The following is a 22,045-nucleotide window of genomic DNA, read 5'->3' on the forward strand; positions in this document are numbered from 1 at the left end:
CTTTCCTGTAAGGTTAAGTAGAGTTAGGGAAAGGTTTGGTTAAGGCTTAGCTATTAGGAAACACAAAATAATGGAGAAACACCCAACAAAAATAAAAAATCACTGCGCTGCACTAAACCTCACCACCATAGGAAGTGACTAAGGCTGTATTTACGTACTAACCACTATTCTAATAAACTGCTACATATTATTGTACTTTTGTGTATGTGTTTTATGTATGTCTGTGTGTGTTCCCCTCGCTCTCCCTCGCGCCCCACCTCCCTGCCCTCTGTCCAATCAGAGCAGAGAACGTCCATTCGGGCCTCGCGACCGTAGAGCAGCAACAGCAGAGGAGACAGTGGGGGAGGGTCACGTGTGTACACACTGTAGGGCTCAGCAGCACTCCAGCAGTAGTAAAGTCTGTTACGGACAGCCCCTTTTCAGAACAAGCCTCGTCCGAAAAGTTAATAGGTGCAGTAAGTCTTCACTGTAACGCAGGAAAGCGGTTCTTTTTGCTTTTCTTTAGGTTTTTAGTGCGCGCGAGAAGCGAGTATTTCGGGACGTGTGTTTGTGAAATGAAACAACTGAGAAATGCCAATGGAAATGCTACATCCAAACCCAATGCCTCCGTAGGTTTGTCACCGAGCCAAATCTATACGATTCCGGTGAGTTGTCCTGTCTTTTGTTTTCCTTTCGGTCTATTAATGAGATGTATCTGCCTTGAATGTTCACCTTAGAGAGATAGAAAAGTGAATTTGCCCCGTTGAGGGTGGCTAGAAGCGAAAGTGAGTAGCTGTGCCAACAATAGCCGCAGAAATCGTAGAATAATGGCAAAGCCGTGACAGCTATCCACGCTTTGATCTGTGCAGTCAAGTGTGATGGAGAGACACAGTGTCCGCAATAATAGAAAAAAACACGATGGGCTTGTTCGTTCCTCTTCTCCTTGTTTAGCTGTGGTAGATACACAGTTTTAACGACGCGTTTATATATGGAAAACAACACCTGAGGAGGTTTCCCACGCGATCAGCTTTCTCAAGTGCTGTGTAAAAAAAGTTATCATTTAATCAGAGGTCTCTTAAGCTCATTTAATGGTGATTTTTAAAAAAGTAATTTTAAAGTCGTGTTTCAGGGCATGAATAATAGTTTCTATCTTGTTGACATCTGCCATCAAAGGCAAACGGATGTCATAGTGAGTCTGTTAATTCAGCTATATGCAATGTTTATAACTGACAGACTACAAGATGAAGGCCGCCTTGCTGACTGGATCTGGAGTGAATCTAGGCTACTTATATATGTCCTTAAATCCCAGACCATGTATGAGTAATAACTGCTTTTTTCACGTTTGTGTAGATTAATCATTCATAAAATAGATGACCATAACTCCACACTGGGACATCAATATATTCTTCTAGTTTTCAGATTTCTTTTGATTCAGTTGTTTCAACACAGCTTGCTTTGATAAATGATACCAAGACTGATTGATCAGCTGTTAAAGCAACTATTTAATAACAGATATTGACAGATCTTCCCCTTAGTTACTAATTATGTACCACTAATTATAGGCAACAACCAGGAGGATGAGTCGATGCTACTTCCTGACAAAGTAGTTCTGCTCACCACATAAAATGCTTCTTGAGGTGCAGGCTTTGCACTTGTTGTGGTCAACGTCTTCCATGTGACTGAAGGGACATTGGGCATGTGTGCCATGGCTTAATGGCAGTAAGCCTGCTTTGTGCTGACCATTGAACTTTGACTTTGTTGATGCCCGTCACAGTTCAACACGTTGCCAAAAGGACACAGAGGAGGCTGTCTTGACTGGCTGTGACCTGCACCAGATCAGAATCTCTTACACTAGAACTTGGAATGAGGCAATGCTGTTTTTTTCAAAACAATTTGGACATTGTTCGACACCCTCTGTGCAGATTTGGACCTTTTGTTTTTTCTGCGATTAGCCCGTCACAACTTGTAGATTAACAGATTAACAAGAAGGAGGCTAGGCAGGTAGATAATCGACCTATTTGTACAGTTTGCCAAAAACCGTGTCGTTTGTGAGGAACCCATTCAAAAACAAGATATCCTCCCAACAAAAACAATTCCAGCACTGTGACTCAATTCTTTGGGGACTAATGATGTTTTGGGGGGAAATGTTCTGAGTTATGTAAAACCCTTCCACAGGAATGGAGTCAATTGCAAGTACTTAAATCACCTCTGAGAGTTTAGTAATTTTAATTTGCAAAATGTTATGCAGCATTAGCATGCACCTGAAGTCAGATCCCTCATTAATATTCTCAGTTAATGGGCTGCTTTCCAAGAATAAAAGACAACTGAGAAACACACAAGAACCAGAATAGATCTGGGTACTTTGTTAAATGAACGATTTACATTTTAATGGCCTTTCATTCTGTAAGTAGTTTGGTTCAGTGGGAAGTTACTTGAAATTGTACGCTTTTAATTGCTCGAAAATTCTGTGCATGAAATGGCATTGTGCTACACTTCCCCTCTGACATTGCACAGTCACAGCAAGTGTTTGCTGAGAAATGTGTGTCATGCAACCTTATTTCCCTTCTGTAGTATTTCTGTTGCTTCTCCACAGCACGTTGCTGCAGACGCAAGTAGCAAATCATGTGACATCACTCAGTGCTTTCTGAGAAGAGCCTGTAAATTCCAGTAAGGATATATGAGGGGTGTGGGCCCAGTATGTCACACTACTCCCATCAGCCCGCGAGATCTGGCTTTAAAACGCTGAGATGTCAAGCACGTGGGCGTCACTCTTACGAGATCATGTTTGGTGGGGCTGAAGCATGCTGAAGCACGGTCCTTCCCTCTGGGAATATTTAACTTAATAACTTCTGACATAGAGTAGGGCAAAAAGTTCAGACAGGGCTTAACCAAGTCTGCGAGTGCAATCAAAGTCGTGCAAGAAGAACTCTGACAAGAGCTCAGGCTATTCTTACTTAACCGTGTAATTTTACGTGTGGCACCTTTACGGGAAGCAGGTGGCAAGAAGCCACCTTTCTGCTGCTTTTATTCTTACATACTCACAAACATACTCATCTGAACAAGTGAACAGTGCATTTCTGGCCTTTTCTAAACCAAACAATGTCACTTCCATTTTTGGTTTTCTCAGAATCTGACATGGACTTCAAAATGAAATGTTCATTATTACTCTGAATTTAAAAAAAAGACAGGTCATATAGTATGCGTTGGAGCAGACATTTTCTTTCGCCTCACTTTGTCCCTAAGCTGATTGAAAAACAAGATTTCATTATCATGTTCTGCTGGCAAGATGTGCAGCTATTAAGTATAATAACACCAAATATGAAAACCATATTGTTTTGTATGGGTTATAGTAAGTGAATGTGTTTTACTTCATGCAGTTACTTGGAATGAATGCAGACGAGACTAATTGGTCCCTAATACTGCAGTAACTGGCATTTTCTTTTCTATTCGTGCGGCACTTGATTGGTTTGCCCTACTTTAACAAGAGTGAAATCCTGTGGGTGTGATATTAAAAAAAGAGCCTGATGGTCCAGCATGAATTGAAATATAGGAACATAATAAGGGTGTAACTCTACACTGAAGTCACAGTTTGATTCATATCTCGTTCAGGACTTATCGTGCAAATTTGGTAAAATGAAAAAAAACAACAACATAAGAATATGTTTCTTTATATTTATTTTGAATGTACAGTAACATTAGAGCAAGTACCAAAGTAAGACACAATCCTCCTGACAGAGACTGAGGCAGAATTTGGCCCAATCGCAACTTTGGTCACTCATTTTCATTATATGAATAAGAAACATTTCAAATGTTTCTGTACAAAAAGTGAACAAACCCTTTCCCCAAAGGCAACAGGCCACGCTAGTCTATAGAAGTGAAAAGCATCTCTTATGCTATTAAACTGAAAACACCAAAATACTCTGAATAATGAATAAAATGAATCCACTGGGAGAAGTGCTTCAACCTGCTGACAACTTTAAAACATTTAAAGCACCAAAATCGTATCATCCCAGTGACCGGCACATCTGGGTGATACCAATGAATGTGTTAGCATGTTTGATGCCTATTCCAGTCAAAAACCCAACAACAGCGGAGACGTGCTGACACACCGCCCTCATCGTGTACAACTCTCATTCTGCTGCTGTTGTAGCTAAACCGGAAACCTCAGGTGGATCTTCAAGCTCCGCCGAGCTCCGTGACTGACTCCCATGCCAATCCACGTGTATTAACGGCATGATATGAACCAAAAATACCAACGAAGACGTACCCAGACTCTAGATAAGTGCAGGGTTTCCACCGCAGACAGAACTCAAATGCAACATTCTTAGCTCCACCTTTTAGTACTGGAGCTATGTGCTCGGTACCCCATGCAGAGGGATGACGAAAACTCAGGACGGTTCCAAAGGTGCTAAAGGTACCATCCACAACTTTTCACAATGGAAACGCAAAAAAAAAAAAAATGCTGGCAAACTCAACTGAACCGTATCGACCTGCTGGTGAACGTCCCAACACTGTCTACGGACTAACAGGAAACAACATAATTTCAAAGAAACCCTTTCAGTAATTAAACACCAGTACACTGCAAATCCGTTTATGCAGAATGTTAGTTTCCCTCCAGCTCTCAGAAGCAGTAGTTTGAGCCAAAGTGGTAATGAAAGGGTGGCTAAAATGTCTGTACACAGCAGGTGCTAATGAATAGGGACAGCCAGCCACAATGCAGCGTCTTCTCTTTAATAATCACTAACTTCTCTTTAAAGTCATTTTCTCCTAAAGTGATCAGAGGTTGGTGAAGGGTAACAAACATCTTCCAATCTACAACACATTCAGAGAAGAACACATGATCCATGGGAGAAGACCATAGATAATTATGTACTTGTGTCAAGGTCTGTTTTCGTAAATGAGTCACCTCGCTGCTTATGTTAGAGAACCGTGTTTACAGGAGGTCTGACCAGTGTTTCTGTCTTGGTGAGGACAGGTTGTTTTTGTTAAGAGTAACTTTACACTTTCTTCCTCCTGTTCCTGGTCCAGTCCAGCTCTGAGCGCCAGCCTCAACTGTAGTCTCATTACAGTCAGTTGGAGTAGTATAGGGGAGGGACTGAGTCCTTGTGTGTGTATATGCGTCTGTGTCTGAGGCTTAGGGCCAAAACAGCCCCTCTGTAGTGGTGTTACGTAAGTGAACGGAAGAATGTTTCCCTTTTACTGGCATCGTCACTCATTCTCCTGAAAAGAAAACTGCCTTCCTAAACTTTCGTTCCATGGTATTTTCGTGGAAGAGGTTTCCAGAGAATCATGCACAGATTACAACATGTAATTGTGATATTTATAAGTTTATTTGCTCTTCAGAGAATCGCTTATTTTAGCAGTTTGGGGAAGGAAGCCAAACTTAACTGCCAAATTATCACTGAGGGAATAAAATACAGTAAACTAGAGTGACTTCTCAGTGCAATCCTGTGATAGCCTTATGATCTTCCATTTACATGAATAATTTATTTAAAAGGACCTGAGTTAATTATGCAAGACAGCATTACACAAGCTTTTTCAAAACTTGCAGCCCTGTCATGCTTGATCCCAAACTCTCCGGACATGCGCGTGGTCATCCTATTTGACCTTGCCCCGAACTCCAACCCCACAACTCGATCCCTGCTGACCCTTCGCCAGAGCCTGCTTCACATTTCGCTCTTTATAAATCTACCCATCATCACGTGCCCAGCCCCCAGTCAACCTGAACAGAGGGGTGCATGTGCGTCACTCAGAGTAGTAACTCCAAAAGCGGGCTGTAAAGTGTCAGGCAAGAGAAGTTCTTTATCTGGCTGCTTGACCATGTGAAAAGCACAAGGGCAGCACCGCACAGGCAGCCAGGCCCCCTGCATGTGACTGCGATAGAGAAAGAGAGGCAGAGCACGAAAGGAAAAGCTTGCAGAGGCGTCAAACACTTGCTCTAGTCAGTGTGGCTCTCAAAGAGGAGAGCTAGTGGGTTTTGAAGCCGAGCTAGCGAATGAAACATATTGTGAGGCGTTTGTATTCAGCCAGTCAGATGCAGTGAAGTGAAATTAACAGTGTTACCCAGGGCATAATAGCTTGTGCCGTGGCTGGCGTGTTTCTGTGTCAAGGCCTTGTTTGCTCCTCTAGCCAGCGCAGAAACCAGTAACAGAGAGGGCTGAATTTTACTCACTGAGGAAAAAAACAACAGAATGTGGTTTTGGTTTGTGTGACTTCCTCAAAATGTAAAACTCCTCGCCAAAAACATACAGAATCTGTTAGCTCTAGTCGGCTGCACCATCACTACTTCAGTAATATAATTTAACATGGTGATAAGGGACTAATATCATCTGGGATTTTCAGCTTAAACTTGTTAAAGTTGCATCACGGCCAGGCAAAACACAAAACACACACAGGCTTGCATGTGAATTCAGGCATAAAAAATAAAAACTGAATGATTGTGGTATTGCTTCACTTACTGTTTGTTCCTCTTAGTGTACTAACTGCCAATTTTGTTGTTGTTTTTTGTGTGTGTGTTGAAATTATCTTCCTCCTCCTCTGTTTGTTTTAATCCTTGTGCAGTTTTCAGTTATTTCTCTTCAGCTACATCCCCATCATCAAAGTTGTCATATTCAACCAAATAGGTTAAGAAATGTTGAAGATGTAGTAGTATATATTTGCAGATATAATAACTACTGAATGTTTTCATTAGGCTAAAATCTCCTGAAAATAAGAATTGTCTTGTTTTTGTTACCTTAGAAAGAGCTGTTTATATCTACATTGGGAGTGAGTTCTTATCTGCTGAGTCATGTCAAAAAACAATGATAATATACATAGTGCAACCTTTTAAACATATTCTATTGATGGTGATTGCATTCACATGTTTTTAAACTTTAAATCAAATACCTTATGGAAGTACCAGTAGTTCTATTACTATAATCAGTATTTGATTTTCACTGACATATTCAGCTCTTTTTAGTGGTAATCAATAACAACTAAACTACATTTAATATCTGTGCTGAGACTAACTTCTGTCTCCCACCTCTCTGCCAGCAGTTGACTTGTTGAGAGACTTGACCTGTGTCAGAGCCCAGCGATGTGGCTCTGCACGGATTACAATGAGACTGACACCAACGTGGACTTTCGGCTCTGCCAGGACTTTGGCCTCATCCTGTCGGTCTTCTCCCTCATCTACCTCCTAGTGTGTTTCCCACTGGGGCTATGCTACAATGTGCTGCTGGTCGTGGTCAACCTCTCCAACAAGGTGTCCATGACCATGCCGGATGTTTATTTCGTCAACATGGCCATTGCGGGCCTTGTGCTCAACCTGGTGGCACCCGTGGAGCTGCTAAGCTCCACCTTCACCCGCTGGCATGCGTGGGAGTACAACAACGAGGTCTACATCACTTTGCTCATCCTCTTCAACATCTCCTCTTTGGTCATCATGTATTCCACCACGCTTCTCAGTCTGGACTACTATATCGAGCGGGCGCTGCCTCGTACGTACATGTCCAGTGTTTATAACACCAAGCATGTATGTGGGTTCATCTGGGGCGGCGCGGTGCTCACCAGCTTCTCCTCGCTGCTCTTCTATGTGTGCAACCACATCTCCACGAAGATGGTCGAGTGCTCAAAAATGCAGAACAAGGAGGCAGCTGACGCCATCATGATGTTCATCGGCTACGTGGTTCCAGCTGTGGCAGTTCTTTATGCCTTTGTGCTCATTTTGCGCATTCGGAAGGAGTCTACACCTCTGGACCAGGACTCGGCTCGCTTGGACCCTTCTATCCACAGGCTGCTGCTAGCATCAGTCTGTGTACAGTTTGTACTGTGGACTCCATACTACATGACCCTGTTGGTGCACACTGTAGCCGGTGCACCAGGGTACATAAGCAATGTACATTACTTACCTACATATTATTTTTTGAGATGTGTGTCTAAACTGCTGGCTTTCTCCAGCAGCTTTGCGATGCCTCTCATGTACAGGCAGATGAACAAAAACTTCTCCAACAAGCTCCAGCGGCTGCTCAGGAGGCTGCACTGCAGAGATCAGTCCTGCCCTCATGAACGCTCAACAGTGCAGCAAGTGGTGACGTGAGATCCCGTTCCCCCTGGGAGATTACCTAGCCCCTCCCACTCCCCTTTTCAACCTCTTGGCATAGCCGGCACTTATCTCCCCCCTATGGAGCAAGTATCTGACTGGGCTCCCTCCCTGCTCTGGACTGTGTTAAGAGCGACGTAGCTAACTGTGGAATTTCCTGTCACCTTCCAGAACTTGATCTGATCTATCCAGTTCTGCAGTGAGAGGACAAACCAAGCAAAAACCACTAAGTGCTGTTATTTTTTGTCACTGAGTGAAGCTCTCCACTAAGACACTTGAGCTTCTAGTTTGAGGGCGGTAAATTGGCACAATCAGCTGATAACTACTCAGTGCACTGTTTTCTCTGAGTTTCACACAGACAGTAATGAAATATCTGTCCACAAGCACTATAACCATGGCAGTGTGTTCAGCTGTCCTGATACGGGTGTGTTGTAAATATTCTGCTGAAAGCGTACAAGTTTGGTCATGCACGACTACTTAAGTTTCACTGTTGAGCTATATTATACTACTAGAAACAATTTAAATTCCCAACAAGAATCATTCATAAATGGTTCATGATGCCTTCCCCTGACACACAAGCAAAGCAAGTAAGTTCATTTTAATCAAGTGAAGCCAAGTTATGTTGTTTCTTCAGAGAAAACTACGGTGGCTGAGATGTTTTGTATGAACTGCATATCCTAACACTTTGTAAAAAACGTGAGCATCAACAGATGTTGTCAATTAAATTGCCCGACTAATACTGCATTTATATTAATCATGTTTATGCACTCTGCCATCTAATGTTAGGCTATTATGAAGATAGCTCTGCAGAAACATGAGCATTACGTCATTTAGCTAATGGTAGTCAGTCAGATGAAGTCAGCTAAGCTGTATGTGTGCATGAAGACATTTGGTAAGTGTTGCTTGGCAGAAATTATGGAGCCACTTTTCAATTTATCCTTCAGCAGAAGGTTTAAGTCGTCTCCATGGTACATTAATCAGACCCGTTTTCATAAATATGTAGATATAAAGACATTTGACAACGTTGTTCATTTGTGACAATCACATTGTGATAATAATCACAGTTAGCTGGTGAACAATATTTCACTTACATCTCAAATGGGAAAGAACGCTAATATTCAGCGGCTTTTGCATTTGAGCTGTGGCTTTTGCATTTGTGTTTTCTTTTATTGTGGTTGTGTTTTCTGTATTTGGGAGGTGTTTTTCCAGTTTGTTCGAAACGTCTCAGCCACCGTAAAAAACGACACATCCTGCAATGATGGACAGATGTTTGATAGTATATCAACAGTCCACCACAGCCAATGAACTTGCAGTGTTTGTCTCTGCAAAGTTACATTTTGCGCTGCCAATGAACATCAGTATTTTACTGCCCTCAAACTAGAGGCCGAAATCACTTGAATGAAAAAACAGCTCGACCTTTCAAGAGTTGAATTTTCCTTTGACTTAAATGTGCTGAAAACGATTCCTCATTATCAGAGTAAATCATCTTTACGTTATAAATATTAAGTACAATATTAATGGTCTCTTAATTTCAAAAGCTATTATCTTCTTCAACACTAGTGCTGCCCTGTAGCTAGATGCACATAAGTGCTGATATGAAGAGACATTTTCATTTCACTTTAATAAATTTAGTAGTGAGGTTTTGCTAAACTCACAGGCATAAAGAGATTATTCTGAGTCAAGCGCTACAGGAAATACAGAATAAATGAATATACATCCACACCACTTTTAAGTCACACAGATTAACATGGAATCCTGATATAAAGCTTTTTTTCAGACATAACCGGTATACCTCTTGTGAGCTCTGCTGAAATCACATCACCTGCTGACCATAAGCAGTTCAACTCAACTCATTAAAAATCAACTCATTAATTTGAGAAGAGCGCCTCAGTCCAGTGTGGGATTTGTTAAGGAATTATGCATGGAGAGCTTCACATGGGGTCAGTGAAGACCCCACAGGGTCACAGAGAGGGCCCCGAGGAGGTGGCATGTACATTCCCTGACTTGTATAAGTGGTTGAGAGGTTTGTCCAGTGGGAATCAGGAAACCTCACTGGGTCACTGTAGAGGCAATATCAAAAACTTTCACAAAGTCTAAATGACTCACCTGCCGAGCACCTGCAAACAGCATGTGTGAAGCAGATTTTGAACTGTAATGCTGCTCATATCCAGTCAGGTAATCTGCACATTATTGGTGAAGCTGCTTTGCTTTCTTGCCTGCCACTTAGTGAACAGACTAATAGTGATGAACCCCACTTATAAAAAGAAAAAAATATATATTAAAAAACAACTTGTTTTTGCATGAGGTCTGTTGCATCACTGCATTAGTGTAGTTTTTTATTCGCTTTTTTTCAGTTCGAGGGCCAGTTCGTTGTCCTGTGAACAGATGCAGCAGAGGGGTGGGGCTTTCACTTGAAGAGAAACTAAAGGTGGGCACACTGTTATATCACAATCACAGACGACAATAAAAGATAGTCGCTTTTATTTGTTTACAATTTTAATTTACACTTTCTAATGCTAAAATCTTTAAGCTATTTCCACAAGTGTGCCTGGCTTTCACTGTAAACATTTAAAGGATTGCCAGATGTAGTAACCGAGTTTAATGCTTTTCATACATGTTATATGACTCATACTGTATTTTTTTCAGCATCTCGTGACAAGGAATATTTTGGTCTACAATTAAGGTTTGAAACAGTGTCCAACATTTTAATTTCCGCTGCATAGCCCCACCCTCGTTATGTGTTTCTACAATCAATCAGTGAGAAGTACTGTTTATTTTCAACTGAGGCTGTGTGTTTACATTATGTGCGGCCCCATTTTTATTTTTTTTTAAATCGTACCGTGACACAGTTAATCATTATTTGAACTCAGTTCAAAGTCCCAGTGCTTACTGTTCATTTAAGACTGGAAGGCAAACAGTAGGTTCAGATGATAAGCAGTTTCAATCTAAGCTTGTGACGGTCTGACGGGGGAAATTTAGGCAATGTCTGTGAAGGTGGTGTCCTTTTTCAGCTCCAGATTTGTGCACTATATACTGTTAGAGATTGCAGTTACCAAAACTCCAACTTTTATTTAATCATTAGGTGCTACAAAGATACTTGGATTATAGTAAATTGAATGTGTTCTGATTATGTGACAGTTGACAATGTTGGGGGTTTTTTTTAACGTTTGATCGGGTTAGACTCGATGTCAGCTGTCAATTACTTTCATTGATTTCATGAAGAGGCATGAACAAAACTTAAATTAAAATATTGATTTAAATTTCAGTCTAGATCTGAATCTGCACCAGACTACCAAAAAATGAATGACAACTGTGCTTATTTTTGGAGAATAACTATGTAAGACTATGTATGACTAATTTTACTACATTGCTGCAATGCCAATTGTAGCAAAACACCATCATATTTTGCATGATTTTATGGAGTTTGTATGTGCATGTGCCATCGTAATTTGGTTGCAATTACACAAAGAAGGCGTCACTTTTAACACCAACAGTCTATTAGTTTCCTGATGCTGCTTTCACATGGAATCAGGGAGACGATAGATTGCAAAGGATGAAGGATGGATGAAGGATGATAAAATCAGGTGAGGCCGGCAGATACCTGCAACATAAACAGTAGACGGCATTGTCATTCAAAGTTAATTTTAACCGTTTACCGTCCTCCTTGATGGACTTTACAACCGCATGTTGTGTGACTCCTTCACACAAGGTGGAAATATGGACAAATGGGATAATTATGATAATACTGGACATTACTAGTGAAATACAATCAATAACAATAAATTAATTGAAATTACATTTTATTCCATGCTTTGTAAATAATACGGCATCACCATGGCAACATATCATTTTAACCGCTCTTTCGTCAAGAACGTTTGTTTTTTCCCATGCCTTCCGGAGGGTTTTGTCCATCTTTCGTGACTGTCTGCCTGATTCCATGTGAATGTAGCATTAACATTTCACTAAACCCATTCATTATTTTTTTTATATCTTGCTAAAAAAGAGACAGGACCTAAAACAAACTCCTTGGCGAACGTAATAATTAGCAATCAACCACAAATGGGCTGCCTGCACGACGCACATGACTGACAAATAAAGCTTGATCAAATTCAAAATCACACCCCGACTCAGATTACTGCTCAGGTCTGAGTTTGGTTTATTATTTCAGAGGGGCCATAATTTCCCATCAGTGTGAAGACGTCTGAGTGATAATCACCGAGTTCAGTTAAATTTGCTGAAACACACACCCTCAAATTTCTCGCATGTCGAATGTATGCAGATGCATTTTTAGCTATTTGAACGGCAAAACCTCAAAAGTCCAGATGAATCCACTTTCAGATGTGATGCTTTTGTGACTGTGTATGCAAGTGTATATGTATAATACAAAATGATGTGTATATATTGTATGTGAGAGATTTACAGGAAGATACCATGCTCTTTCAAAAACACAGTATTATTTTCTGAGAGATATATTTAGATTCTGTAAGTAATCTACTCTATTGTCAACTGAGTCAAAGACTGATTAAACAATAAACTAACATGGATATCACGGCTCTGTCTTATCTCGATGAAATCTGATAATATTTAGAATGAAAAATATGCTGAAACATCTGCTGTGCAGTCTGTTGTCATAAGGCCAAACTTCTTTGTTCTTGTCTTTGGAACTGATGCTTTGTTTCCAAACTTGTTCCTTGAAATGGAAAAATCCTTTTTTTTTTTTACATTTGAAAAAGACTGGTTGCTTGACTCAAGTTTTGCTTTTATCTACAATTCAAGTGAAAACATTTAGTGTTAATTCTAGCTCTTCAACCCTGTGATCAGCTCAGGATGAATGGCAGGTTGTGGAGGTTCATCCCTCCCTCTGAGCTGCACTGACAGTCAGGGCGAGGAGGGATGCCACAGCGCTCTCCTCCTGCTCGCCACACCGCTAACAGCAGATTGCTTGTGGCGAGACCCTTCAACCACACCACTCAGACTGGGGAAAATAGCAACGTTCCAGGCATTCTGGGAATTGTTTTGTCTTCTGTGGGTCTGACAGGCCAATAGTGCTGCCATTTTCAATGAAAACAATGTTGTGTAGGCCTAATCTGATGACAACGCTGCACACAGAGAGCTGCCTGCAAGTAGGAGCTTGAAAAAAAAAGTGCTTCAAAAGGAAGTTAACAGGGTGGAGATGACTAAGCGATCAAGCACTCTGTGGAAATCTGACTTCATAATTAGATGGGTTGCCATTAAAGCTCAACAACTGAGGTAAGGTGCCATAGAGCAGGAAGGAGTAATAAAAAATCATCAGCTGCTGTTGCTGTTAGAGTCAACAAAAGCATTTGATTGCACAATTGCGTGTATTTTCATCATCTTTAGAGCCAAAACAGAGAGCATACATAAGAGGTCCAGCAGCAGGAGGAGGGAGGAGGTCTTGAATAATATGGACTGCATCTGGAAATGATATGATAATGGAGTGAATTGAACGTGGTTGTCTTGGTTGTCATGGTTGCCATTTCCCTTTCATCCAAGGAGGGGGATTTCACAGGGCTTCACCTCTGTTAGCTCACGCAAACAACACAAAAGAAAACAAAACATCAGTCAGTGAAGCAGTCAATGTTGGTAACGTCTGTATATATGTGCTATTTTTCTTTTGAAAAGAGCCACAAGCTAATGATGCAACAGGGTCTGATTGTTCTAATATGTAATACAGCTGGAAAAAGGATGATATAGTCTGAATATACTGGTCTAGCAAAAGGGTAATCGACCAATAGAAGTGATAGTATTACAGTAATAACAGGCATTTAAGGCTACTTTATTGTCTAGACTGTCTAATTGAGTGTGTTACATGAATGACATTAACAACCCTTTAATTCAGCTCATCCCAGTTACAATCCTATTCAGGATATGGTGACACAGAGAAATTGGGTTATTCATATATATATATATATATCTTTCAAAGTACTCCAGCTAGCACAGTCAGGTTTTTCATAAACAGAATATGGTGTTTATATGTTAGACACTTAAAACCTGATCATAAACAGGTTATTCATTCTAAACACACAATGCTGTGTGAAAGGCTGTTTCATGGCAGGGAGCAGTTGCAAGGCAACTAGCAGTGGAGACTCCAGAGCCAGGCTAGGTGTTTCCCACTATTACCAGTCTTTGTGATAAGCTAAGCTAACTGGCTGCTGGCAGTAGTCTTACATTTGACAAACATATCTGAGTAGGAAGGAGACATTGCTGTTGAGTTTCCACAAGCTGAGTGCAATCTAGTTACATTTCGTTGGAGAGAAGGCAAACGCCTCTACGGCCGATATCTCAAACACTCAGCAACTCACACCTAAACATCCTAGACTGATAAGCAGCACTACAGGTTAGAGGAAAAATATGTTTTTTTTTATTTTTGGTTGAATTGCCCCTTTAAAAAAGAACCAAGTGTGAAAGTAAAGGTTTGTGGTGTTTTCATTACGTTGCACTGAGTGAAAGTAGGAAAAGCTCTTAACTGTGCAAGCATCTGCCTGGGAATGGGGCTAACGCTGACAAAGCACAGTTTTTAATGTGCTACATTAGTCTTAATGTTGTTTTTCTCCTTTAGAGGTTCAGCCAGACCAAAAGTATTAAGAGTCAACTTCAGCCGAACGTACAGCGTTGAACATCAGACCACCTATGTAGCCAGAACATTTGGCTTGTGGCTTCAAATGTTTTATCTGGCTGTCAACCAGATTTCACACACACACACACCCTCAGACCGCCGTTGTTTTCCTTAATATGGGTCACGTTGGGCTGCAGAAGTCGAGACGAGAACGAGGCGAGACAGGTTACAGTTAGTGTTTTAGAAATCTGTCTCACACTGTGATCCAGGGTGCCAGAAAGAATAAAAGCGCTGAAACAGGAAGAGAGTAAAAGTGTCAGACCCCTTGAGACTGAGGAATATTCAGCTGATAATGGAAAAGAAACCAAACAGATTGGTTGGAAATTTTGAAAGTACACACTGAAAAGAGATCCTGGGGAAGTGATACAAGGCAAATATGTAACAATGAGATCAAACAGAAAAGACCAAATGATTGAAAGCTACCTTTTGATCCCAAGTTAAAGCAGTAACACTGATAAAACAGGTACAGCATGTTTGAACATTTTGTCCTGCATCTTAAACACACTGAACAGCTATTTCTCCAGTTTTCACCATATGGATCTTGGAACAGAGTAAAGACTTCAGGAAGAAGCCTTCATCTTTGATCCACCACATCACTACAGCTCTGGGGAGACAAGTGGACCGGGGCAGATGCTTTAAAAACAACCCACCCTTCCTCCCTTGCCAGTCCTTTTATGTTTTTTCTCTTCGCTTTTCCTCTTCAGAAATGGGAGAATTTAAAAAAAAATACACTAACAATAAAATTCCAGCATCAGCTAAATATCAAACATGGCCCTCGAAGCAGTGCAGTGGACTGGGCAGGATGTTCCACTCAGAGGTTGTGGTTGTGGCTTTGGGAGATGTTGGATGGAGCCTGAGGCACATCAGACTGGTAAGTGGAGGCAGATGATGGTGTTGTAACCCCCTCCCCTCCTCTAGACCTCCCACTTTCACTCCCCCAACCACAAGCCGTTAAACCCCACAACTTGCCGTTAACAGCACTGGTAATGTTGTCTTGTTGATTAGATGTCACTGGGTGGAAAGTATTGTGTGTGTGTGTGTGTGTGTGGAGGGGGGGTCTTACACGGGGATAGCCACTTTTTCATAAAAAAAAAAAAAGTTAGTTTAGTAAGTAGTTTTTACAGTTCTGGTATGATTTCATGGCTATCATAATAAAAAGACTGAGGCCAAAACAAATGTTGGATTCTCCTTGCAATTCACCATATAATTCAATTATTTAGCCTTCAGTCATCTCATCAGTCATTCCTCTTGAGCGTTGTCGTTCACATTTTCTTCACCTCGCCAATTCACAGTTTATGCCAGTGGGCCACCCAGTGGACACAAACAGGGATTGCATCCTCCCTCACCCTCGGCAGATTAATCCAGTTAGAAATTGTGTTTACTTGGTAAACTTACTGGTCTAAATTTCTGTGGAAAAACTGTTTTTAAATTCATTGAGATTGCTATTGAAAAAAAAATGTATAGCTCTAACTTGGAAATCAGATTGCCCTTTAAATTTGTCAAAATGGTTTAAGAAATTAAGAAGAAGAAATTAATTAATACATTGGAGAACATAATATACGTTCTGAGGAGCAGATGTGATCAGTTTATCATGATATGGCAACCCTTTATTGACTGTTTGGGATCTTTCAATCTGCAATTTATTGACCTAGACTTGATGTCGACTCACCACCGTAACTGTAATAGTATGCCCTGTGGATATTAAACTATGTAATGTCTTTTGTGTTTCGTTATGTCTTATTTGTAAATCTGTAATAGGAGTAAATTATTTGAAAAAAGAAAGGTCTTGGAAAGGAAGTAGCACAATATGTAAATTCATAGATAAATGTTTCAGTTCCTTGCTCTTCCAGTCAACATGTCGAAGTATACCTTGGGAAAATGCTGGACCCCAAATGGTTTCTGATGGCTGTTCCATCAGTATTACTGAGTACTGAGTAAAGGGGCGGCACTTTGTACGATAGTCTCGGCCCCCAGTGTGGATGAATGTAACATGAGGTGTAGAAGTGAGTAGTCTGAAGGCTAGAAAGGTGCTATACAAGTACAGGTCCATTTGCCATTTACCATAGAGATCACAAAGAGGTAAAAACTGAAGGGAAAACTGCAACCAAGATATGCTTACTTTTTTCAGCCATATAACTGCCAGAAAAAGACATAAACCAGAACAACCTGTCGCCATGAATAATTTTTGCTGCAACACACCTTGCTATTTCCTCAAGTGATTTATATGACCTTTCCCATCATCATGCATAATTTCGTCCATTGTCAGCACATGCAAGGTCCTTTTTCTGGAGGTACATTTTCCAGATGTGGTTCACTGTTTAGTTAACCTTCCTTAATTAATCAGGTCCTTGGACGCATTTTATAGTCAAGAGAAATCCTAGAATTAATCAATGTCACAACCTTTTTTGTGTCTTGATGTAGGGTTACAAAAAATGTACCAAGACTGCTCTCTACTGGGCTTCATCCTATATAGTTTATCTGACTGTAAAATCTATGTTTAAGATGCATTTTCACCCAAAAATATGTCAAACATATCCAATTTTACCTGCTCTGCTTCAGTGCTATGTTTGACAAACTCACTATATTAACTTGGTCTCATTAAACACCATCATTATTCAGTAAAGTGTGCACACTCTCCTTCTTTTCTCCCCTCATCTTTGACAGTCTCCAGCACCTTTCCACTAGACTGATCAACACATCCCCACTTTCCCCTTATCTGTGTGAAGTCATGCGGACCGAATAACTGAGATTTCAGGTAGCTGGGAGAAAATTGCACAAATCTAGCTCGCTGTGTGACCTCAGAGCTCTCCTCTTTCCTCATCTCAGCTGCTGAATCATTTTTCTACCACAGCTAAAATCCTATTCTCCTAACCCACTGATTCATTTTTCGGTTACCCCTCTCTTGTCAAAAACATGTTTGTGTCAGCAGGGCTACCAGCTGTAGTATTGACCTCCTTCACTCCATCACTGCTGCGTCATTTTTTGACAGCCAAAATCAGCTTCTCCAAAACATGGGACTGTTTGTCATCTGCACTCTAATACGCAAGAGGTACCTCAATGCTCCAAGATGGAGCCAGCGCTTGACCCATCTGTTAGATGCTGCCTTCATTTTTTCACAATCAAACACAAGTTTTCAGCTATTACGAGCCACCAACTATTCTGGCTTCACAGCAGAAACTGCAGTCCTTAAATCCCCCCAAAAAGAACAGTTTTTCCTCCTTGCCTTTCTTTGTCCTTTCTTCAGCACTATGAATCCCCAGATGTTTCTTGGCCTTGCTCGTCTGGATGGAGACCTACACACAGGAGTGTACACATTCTTGTGTTACCAGACTACCTGTGTGCATTGGAACAGTAAAACAGCCACAAACAGCACTGGACAGAGCCAAGGCATCAGCTCATGATCTGCAGGTTAGCACAAACATCAAATAGGCTACTTAACATGCTTGATGGAATTTAAATTTTTAACATGCATTCAGCTTCCTAGGAGAAGCGTAGGAGAGTGTCTGGTTACAGTTTTTAAAGATATTTTTCTCCATCAAAATGATTGCAGTTTGCAGATTTGTGAATGCTATATAAATAACAGCATAGCAAATGCTTGGCCGGGCTATTGACAGTTTAAGTAGACAGCCTTATTGTAAGGGTGCTTTGGATATGTACAGTACATTATTGCACTGGAACTGTCTATCTCGAGTAGCTAGCGGACAACACTTGAAACTTTTCCAGTGCCCTAATCTGAAAACCTTAAAGTGCAACCACTGTAGCAAGAACTGTTTCAGCATGTCCAAGCTTGAGGTGAGGGCACCGACAGTGCTGCTGTCGGAGCCCTCACCCCAAGATGTGTGTTCAAACAGGGCTGAAAAGCATTCACTCCACTGGCCTTTTGTTGTTGTTTGTATCACATTCACATCCCTGGAGCTGCCGAACAACACTGCCAAAGGAGCTGCAACCCCAAACCTCCAGGCAATGATCCAGCCTTGGCCTTGACTTCTCTCTCCCCTCTGGGCTGTCTATGGATGAAGTGACCTTATCACCATGTGAAGACTTCTTAGTCACATTCTGTCTTTTGGAGGCAAACTGGAAATTATTGTTGTCTTCCTCAACTGTCCTTTAATCCCTAGTAGCTGCCTTTAAGTGATTTCATCCATTTTTAAAATTTCATGACAAAGTTATTTTCTTTCCCCAGTGCTGTGTTTTATTTATTTTATTTTTTTTTTAGAAATCCAGATAATAGAACATAAGAAATGTGTCAGAAGGAGTCAATAAGACAGGCTTATACAACTGACATTCCCTCAATGTAAGGAGAAAAGCAAACAAATAAAGGGGGGGGGGGGGTAAAAAATATATATATTATTTTACATATTTTTTGAAAAATACACAAAATAATAATAAGAAGGACAAAAAGCATTAAAAACTAACCAATACCGAGAAAATATTTCATTAAAAAAAGGAAATTCATGAAAAAGAATGTGTACACCAGGAAACAACTGTTTTTTGTTTGTAGTTTGTTATTGATCATCTGGGAATAAATCTACTTGACCGTAATTATAGATACTGATTGATTATGTGTGTAACTGACAGTTAAATCAATTATATTGTCTCATGTGATTTACTTCTACAGCTATACTTTGATAAGATGCAGCCTGCTCAGTATCAATATATAGGCAGTATGTGTGCAATTATTGCCGGCATCTGCAGTTAATACCTCTCGGCTATCAAAGAGACACTACACTTGCCAAGACCACATCAAATAGGTCTCCATAGCCACAATTTGGATACACAGATTAGTTCAAATTATGTTAATGTTACTCCGGGAGCAAAGAGTCTGTTCTGCTTCCCACTCATTGAGCGTGAAGGCTCACAGTTCTTTAAGCCTGATCTGAATGTAATTGTAGTATTGAGAACGAACAGTAAAAAAGCCAGGGTCTTTTGTTGTGTGTGGGAATCGATAATCGATATAGATCAGTATTTTTCAAACAGACTGATGGAAAAAAATAGGAAAGGTCATGTGCAGTGTGTTTACACAACTCTTAAAGACTAAGAGCAACCCAGGTGAACACACACTGCAAAAAAAATATCAGTGGTTTCCATGACAACACAGCCTGTTTGAGGCCAACTCCACGCTGCTTATTTGCTGTCCAAACTTTCCTTTGTGTTAAAATCACCTCTCAGCCAGTTCAGTTTTCAGATGCTCAACTCACACCCGGAATCATAAACTGGGGAAGAAGAAGAAGAAGAAAAGAAAGAGGCAGAGGAAATCTGATGAAGCATGGTGACAAACCATGGGCGACAGATCATCTCTTTGCCTTTCTGTCTCTCCCACCCTCCTCTCCTCTCCAGACAGGGTTGGGCCAAACAGCAGGTGGTGCAGAAGAGAAGCCCGGACATGGGATTTACAAATCTCTGGCTCTCAGACTTCTGCACCGGACAAGCATGAATGAGCAACAAATACCCACATTTATAAAGTAAGTGCTGCTTTTGACCTCTTTGCTACTGTTTGTGGTTATATAAATTGAGCTTTTAATGTTTTATGTCAATTTTAAGTCTTAAAAATAAGCACAGTTTGCAGTAAAATTAAAGGTGAAACACTAAATATACTGCTGGTAATTTACAGTTAATAGAGTGTGTTTTCACTTTTAGTGTGAATGGGGCAGTCTCTCGCGTCTTGAGTATCTAGTTGCATAATGATTTGTATATTATGTCATCAAGTAGCTCTTTATCTTGCTTCATTACATGTCTGGAGAGGCTGTTTGTAGTTCCCTTGAGAGCACTGTGACATAATCTAAGGTCCCACTGATTTTGTTAGAAAATGTGCAGATCAGAACAAGCTCAACACTTTCAATTATCTGTTTTTAAATATTCTATCCTGACATACAAAAGGGAAAAAACCTTAGGATTCATATATCAAATAGAGTAAATTAAATTTTTGGTAAAAAGATAATTTCTATGACCACTTTTATAGTGAAAGGAATATTTGATTTTGGTTCCTAAAAATTAAAAAAAGAGAAGGTTTAATGCTACTCATGCCGTGATAATTATTATTTAATGTATTGCATGATTTAAAAAATATGGCAGAAATTGTCTATAACATTTCCAGCTTATTCATTGTGCTTTGAAGTGCATGCATGCTGAATGACTTGCTGTGAAGACTATCTGTTAATAAGAATGCATTAATATTGCAGCGGGTTTCCTCTGGAGGAAATAAAACCCTTAGGGCTGTGAATGTTTGCCAAAGGTCATGTTTGCCAAACAGAATACAGTCTTTCTATCACCAGGGAAAATCAAAGATTTGGGGCCTGAAAACCATCACTAAGGAAGAGTAGTCAGTGATTTAAAAGCTTCCAATGAAAACAAAGATTTTGAGTTATATACATTCAAAACTGAGCATGGTGTGTGGACTGCGAGCCAGCAAAACAAAGAGGTTTGTTAAATGTTAATGACAAATATGTTTTCATCTCGCCCAGTTAATAGTTATCAAGTCCGGGAGTACCGTTTGGAGTGGGCTCTGATTGGCTGAGGATTTCTACGGAGGATTTCAATGCATCTGTTTAAGCCTGAAGCTTGAATGTTAATGTGTTCACTTAGCTGTCTGCCATCCATTTTAGAAAGGGTGTAGGTTTTGTTTCAACATTAGGAGGGACACAAATATTAAACAGGGGGGTTTTAGGGTCCTCCGCCAGAAAATTTTCAGCATTAAACACTTATTTTCCTGCGCTCTGGTGAAACTTTATGCACCAATTGGTTCATTTTCTGCAATAATTTATGGAGAAACTGTCTTTAATATTGTAAAAATAAAAGTCCTCTACTACTTCATGTTTTTATCGGGAGTCAGAGTTTATCTTTAAAGTTTTTAATAATACGTTTTTTTAAAAAACCTCTTAGTTATTCTATTTGAACTGCACTCTGCTTTTCAAGTTGCTGCCCCTAATTTTCTTTCATCTTCTGATTATCTTTTCTCCTTCTCTCCTCAGCTCGGGTGTCACAGCAATAGTGTCTCCGGCCGCGGCACTCTGAATAAAGATTCACATGGACTTAAGAGTGACAAAGCAGATGACACAAAAGAGGAAAAAGAACTCCGCCCTCTGATCTGAGGACCACAGTTTGTGATGATGTGAGTCATCGGGTTACAAAAGGCCAAAGACGATTTTTGTAAGACATGGAGGCGCTTCTGCTTTGTGTCTGGACTCTATTGGAAGCTGAACCTTGATGTCAACATGAGGTCAAAGACGACATTTTGTTCATCTGACTTGACTCTTGTCAGCGTGCCAACACAGCATCGATGATTCACCCTTTAAAGAGACACAACTGGGAACTAACAGGGTCTGATGATGTAGCAGCTACAGGTGATTTGC

At 40.5% G+C, this 22,045-nt stretch overlaps 1 protein-coding gene across 2 annotated transcripts; it reads left to right on the forward strand.

Moving 5' to 3' along the window:
* Positions 1–386: 386 nt before the first annotated feature.
* On the forward strand, positions 387–12,608 carry gpr146 (G protein-coupled receptor 146). 2 transcript variants are annotated; one of them, XM_042505200.1, is made up of 2 exons: positions 387–644; positions 7,012–12,608. In XM_042505200.1, exon 2 carries the CDS (start codon positions 7,055–7,057, stop codon positions 8,054–8,056), a length of 1,002 nt encoding a protein of 333 aa, XP_042361134.1. In that variant the 5' UTR covers positions 387–644; positions 7,012–7,054; the 3' UTR covers positions 8,057–12,608. The 2 variants fall into 2 exon arrangements, with proteins under 2 accessions (XP_042361134.1, XP_042361133.1); XM_042505199.1 differs by having other exon boundaries at positions 7,015–12,608.
* The last annotated feature ends 9,437 nt before the right edge of the window (positions 12,609–22,045 follow it).

This window comes from Plectropomus leopardus, chromosome 17, assembly GCF_008729295.1.
Source record: "Plectropomus leopardus isolate mb chromosome 17, YSFRI_Pleo_2.0, whole genome shotgun sequence".
Taxonomy (NCBI): Eukaryota; Metazoa; Chordata; class Actinopteri; order Perciformes; family Serranidae; genus Plectropomus; species Plectropomus leopardus.

Coding starts and splice junctions, on each gene's coding strand:
- gpr146 (XM_042505200.1), top strand. CDS start 7,055: ATGTGGCTCTGCACGGATTACAATGAGACTGACACCAACGTGGACTTT.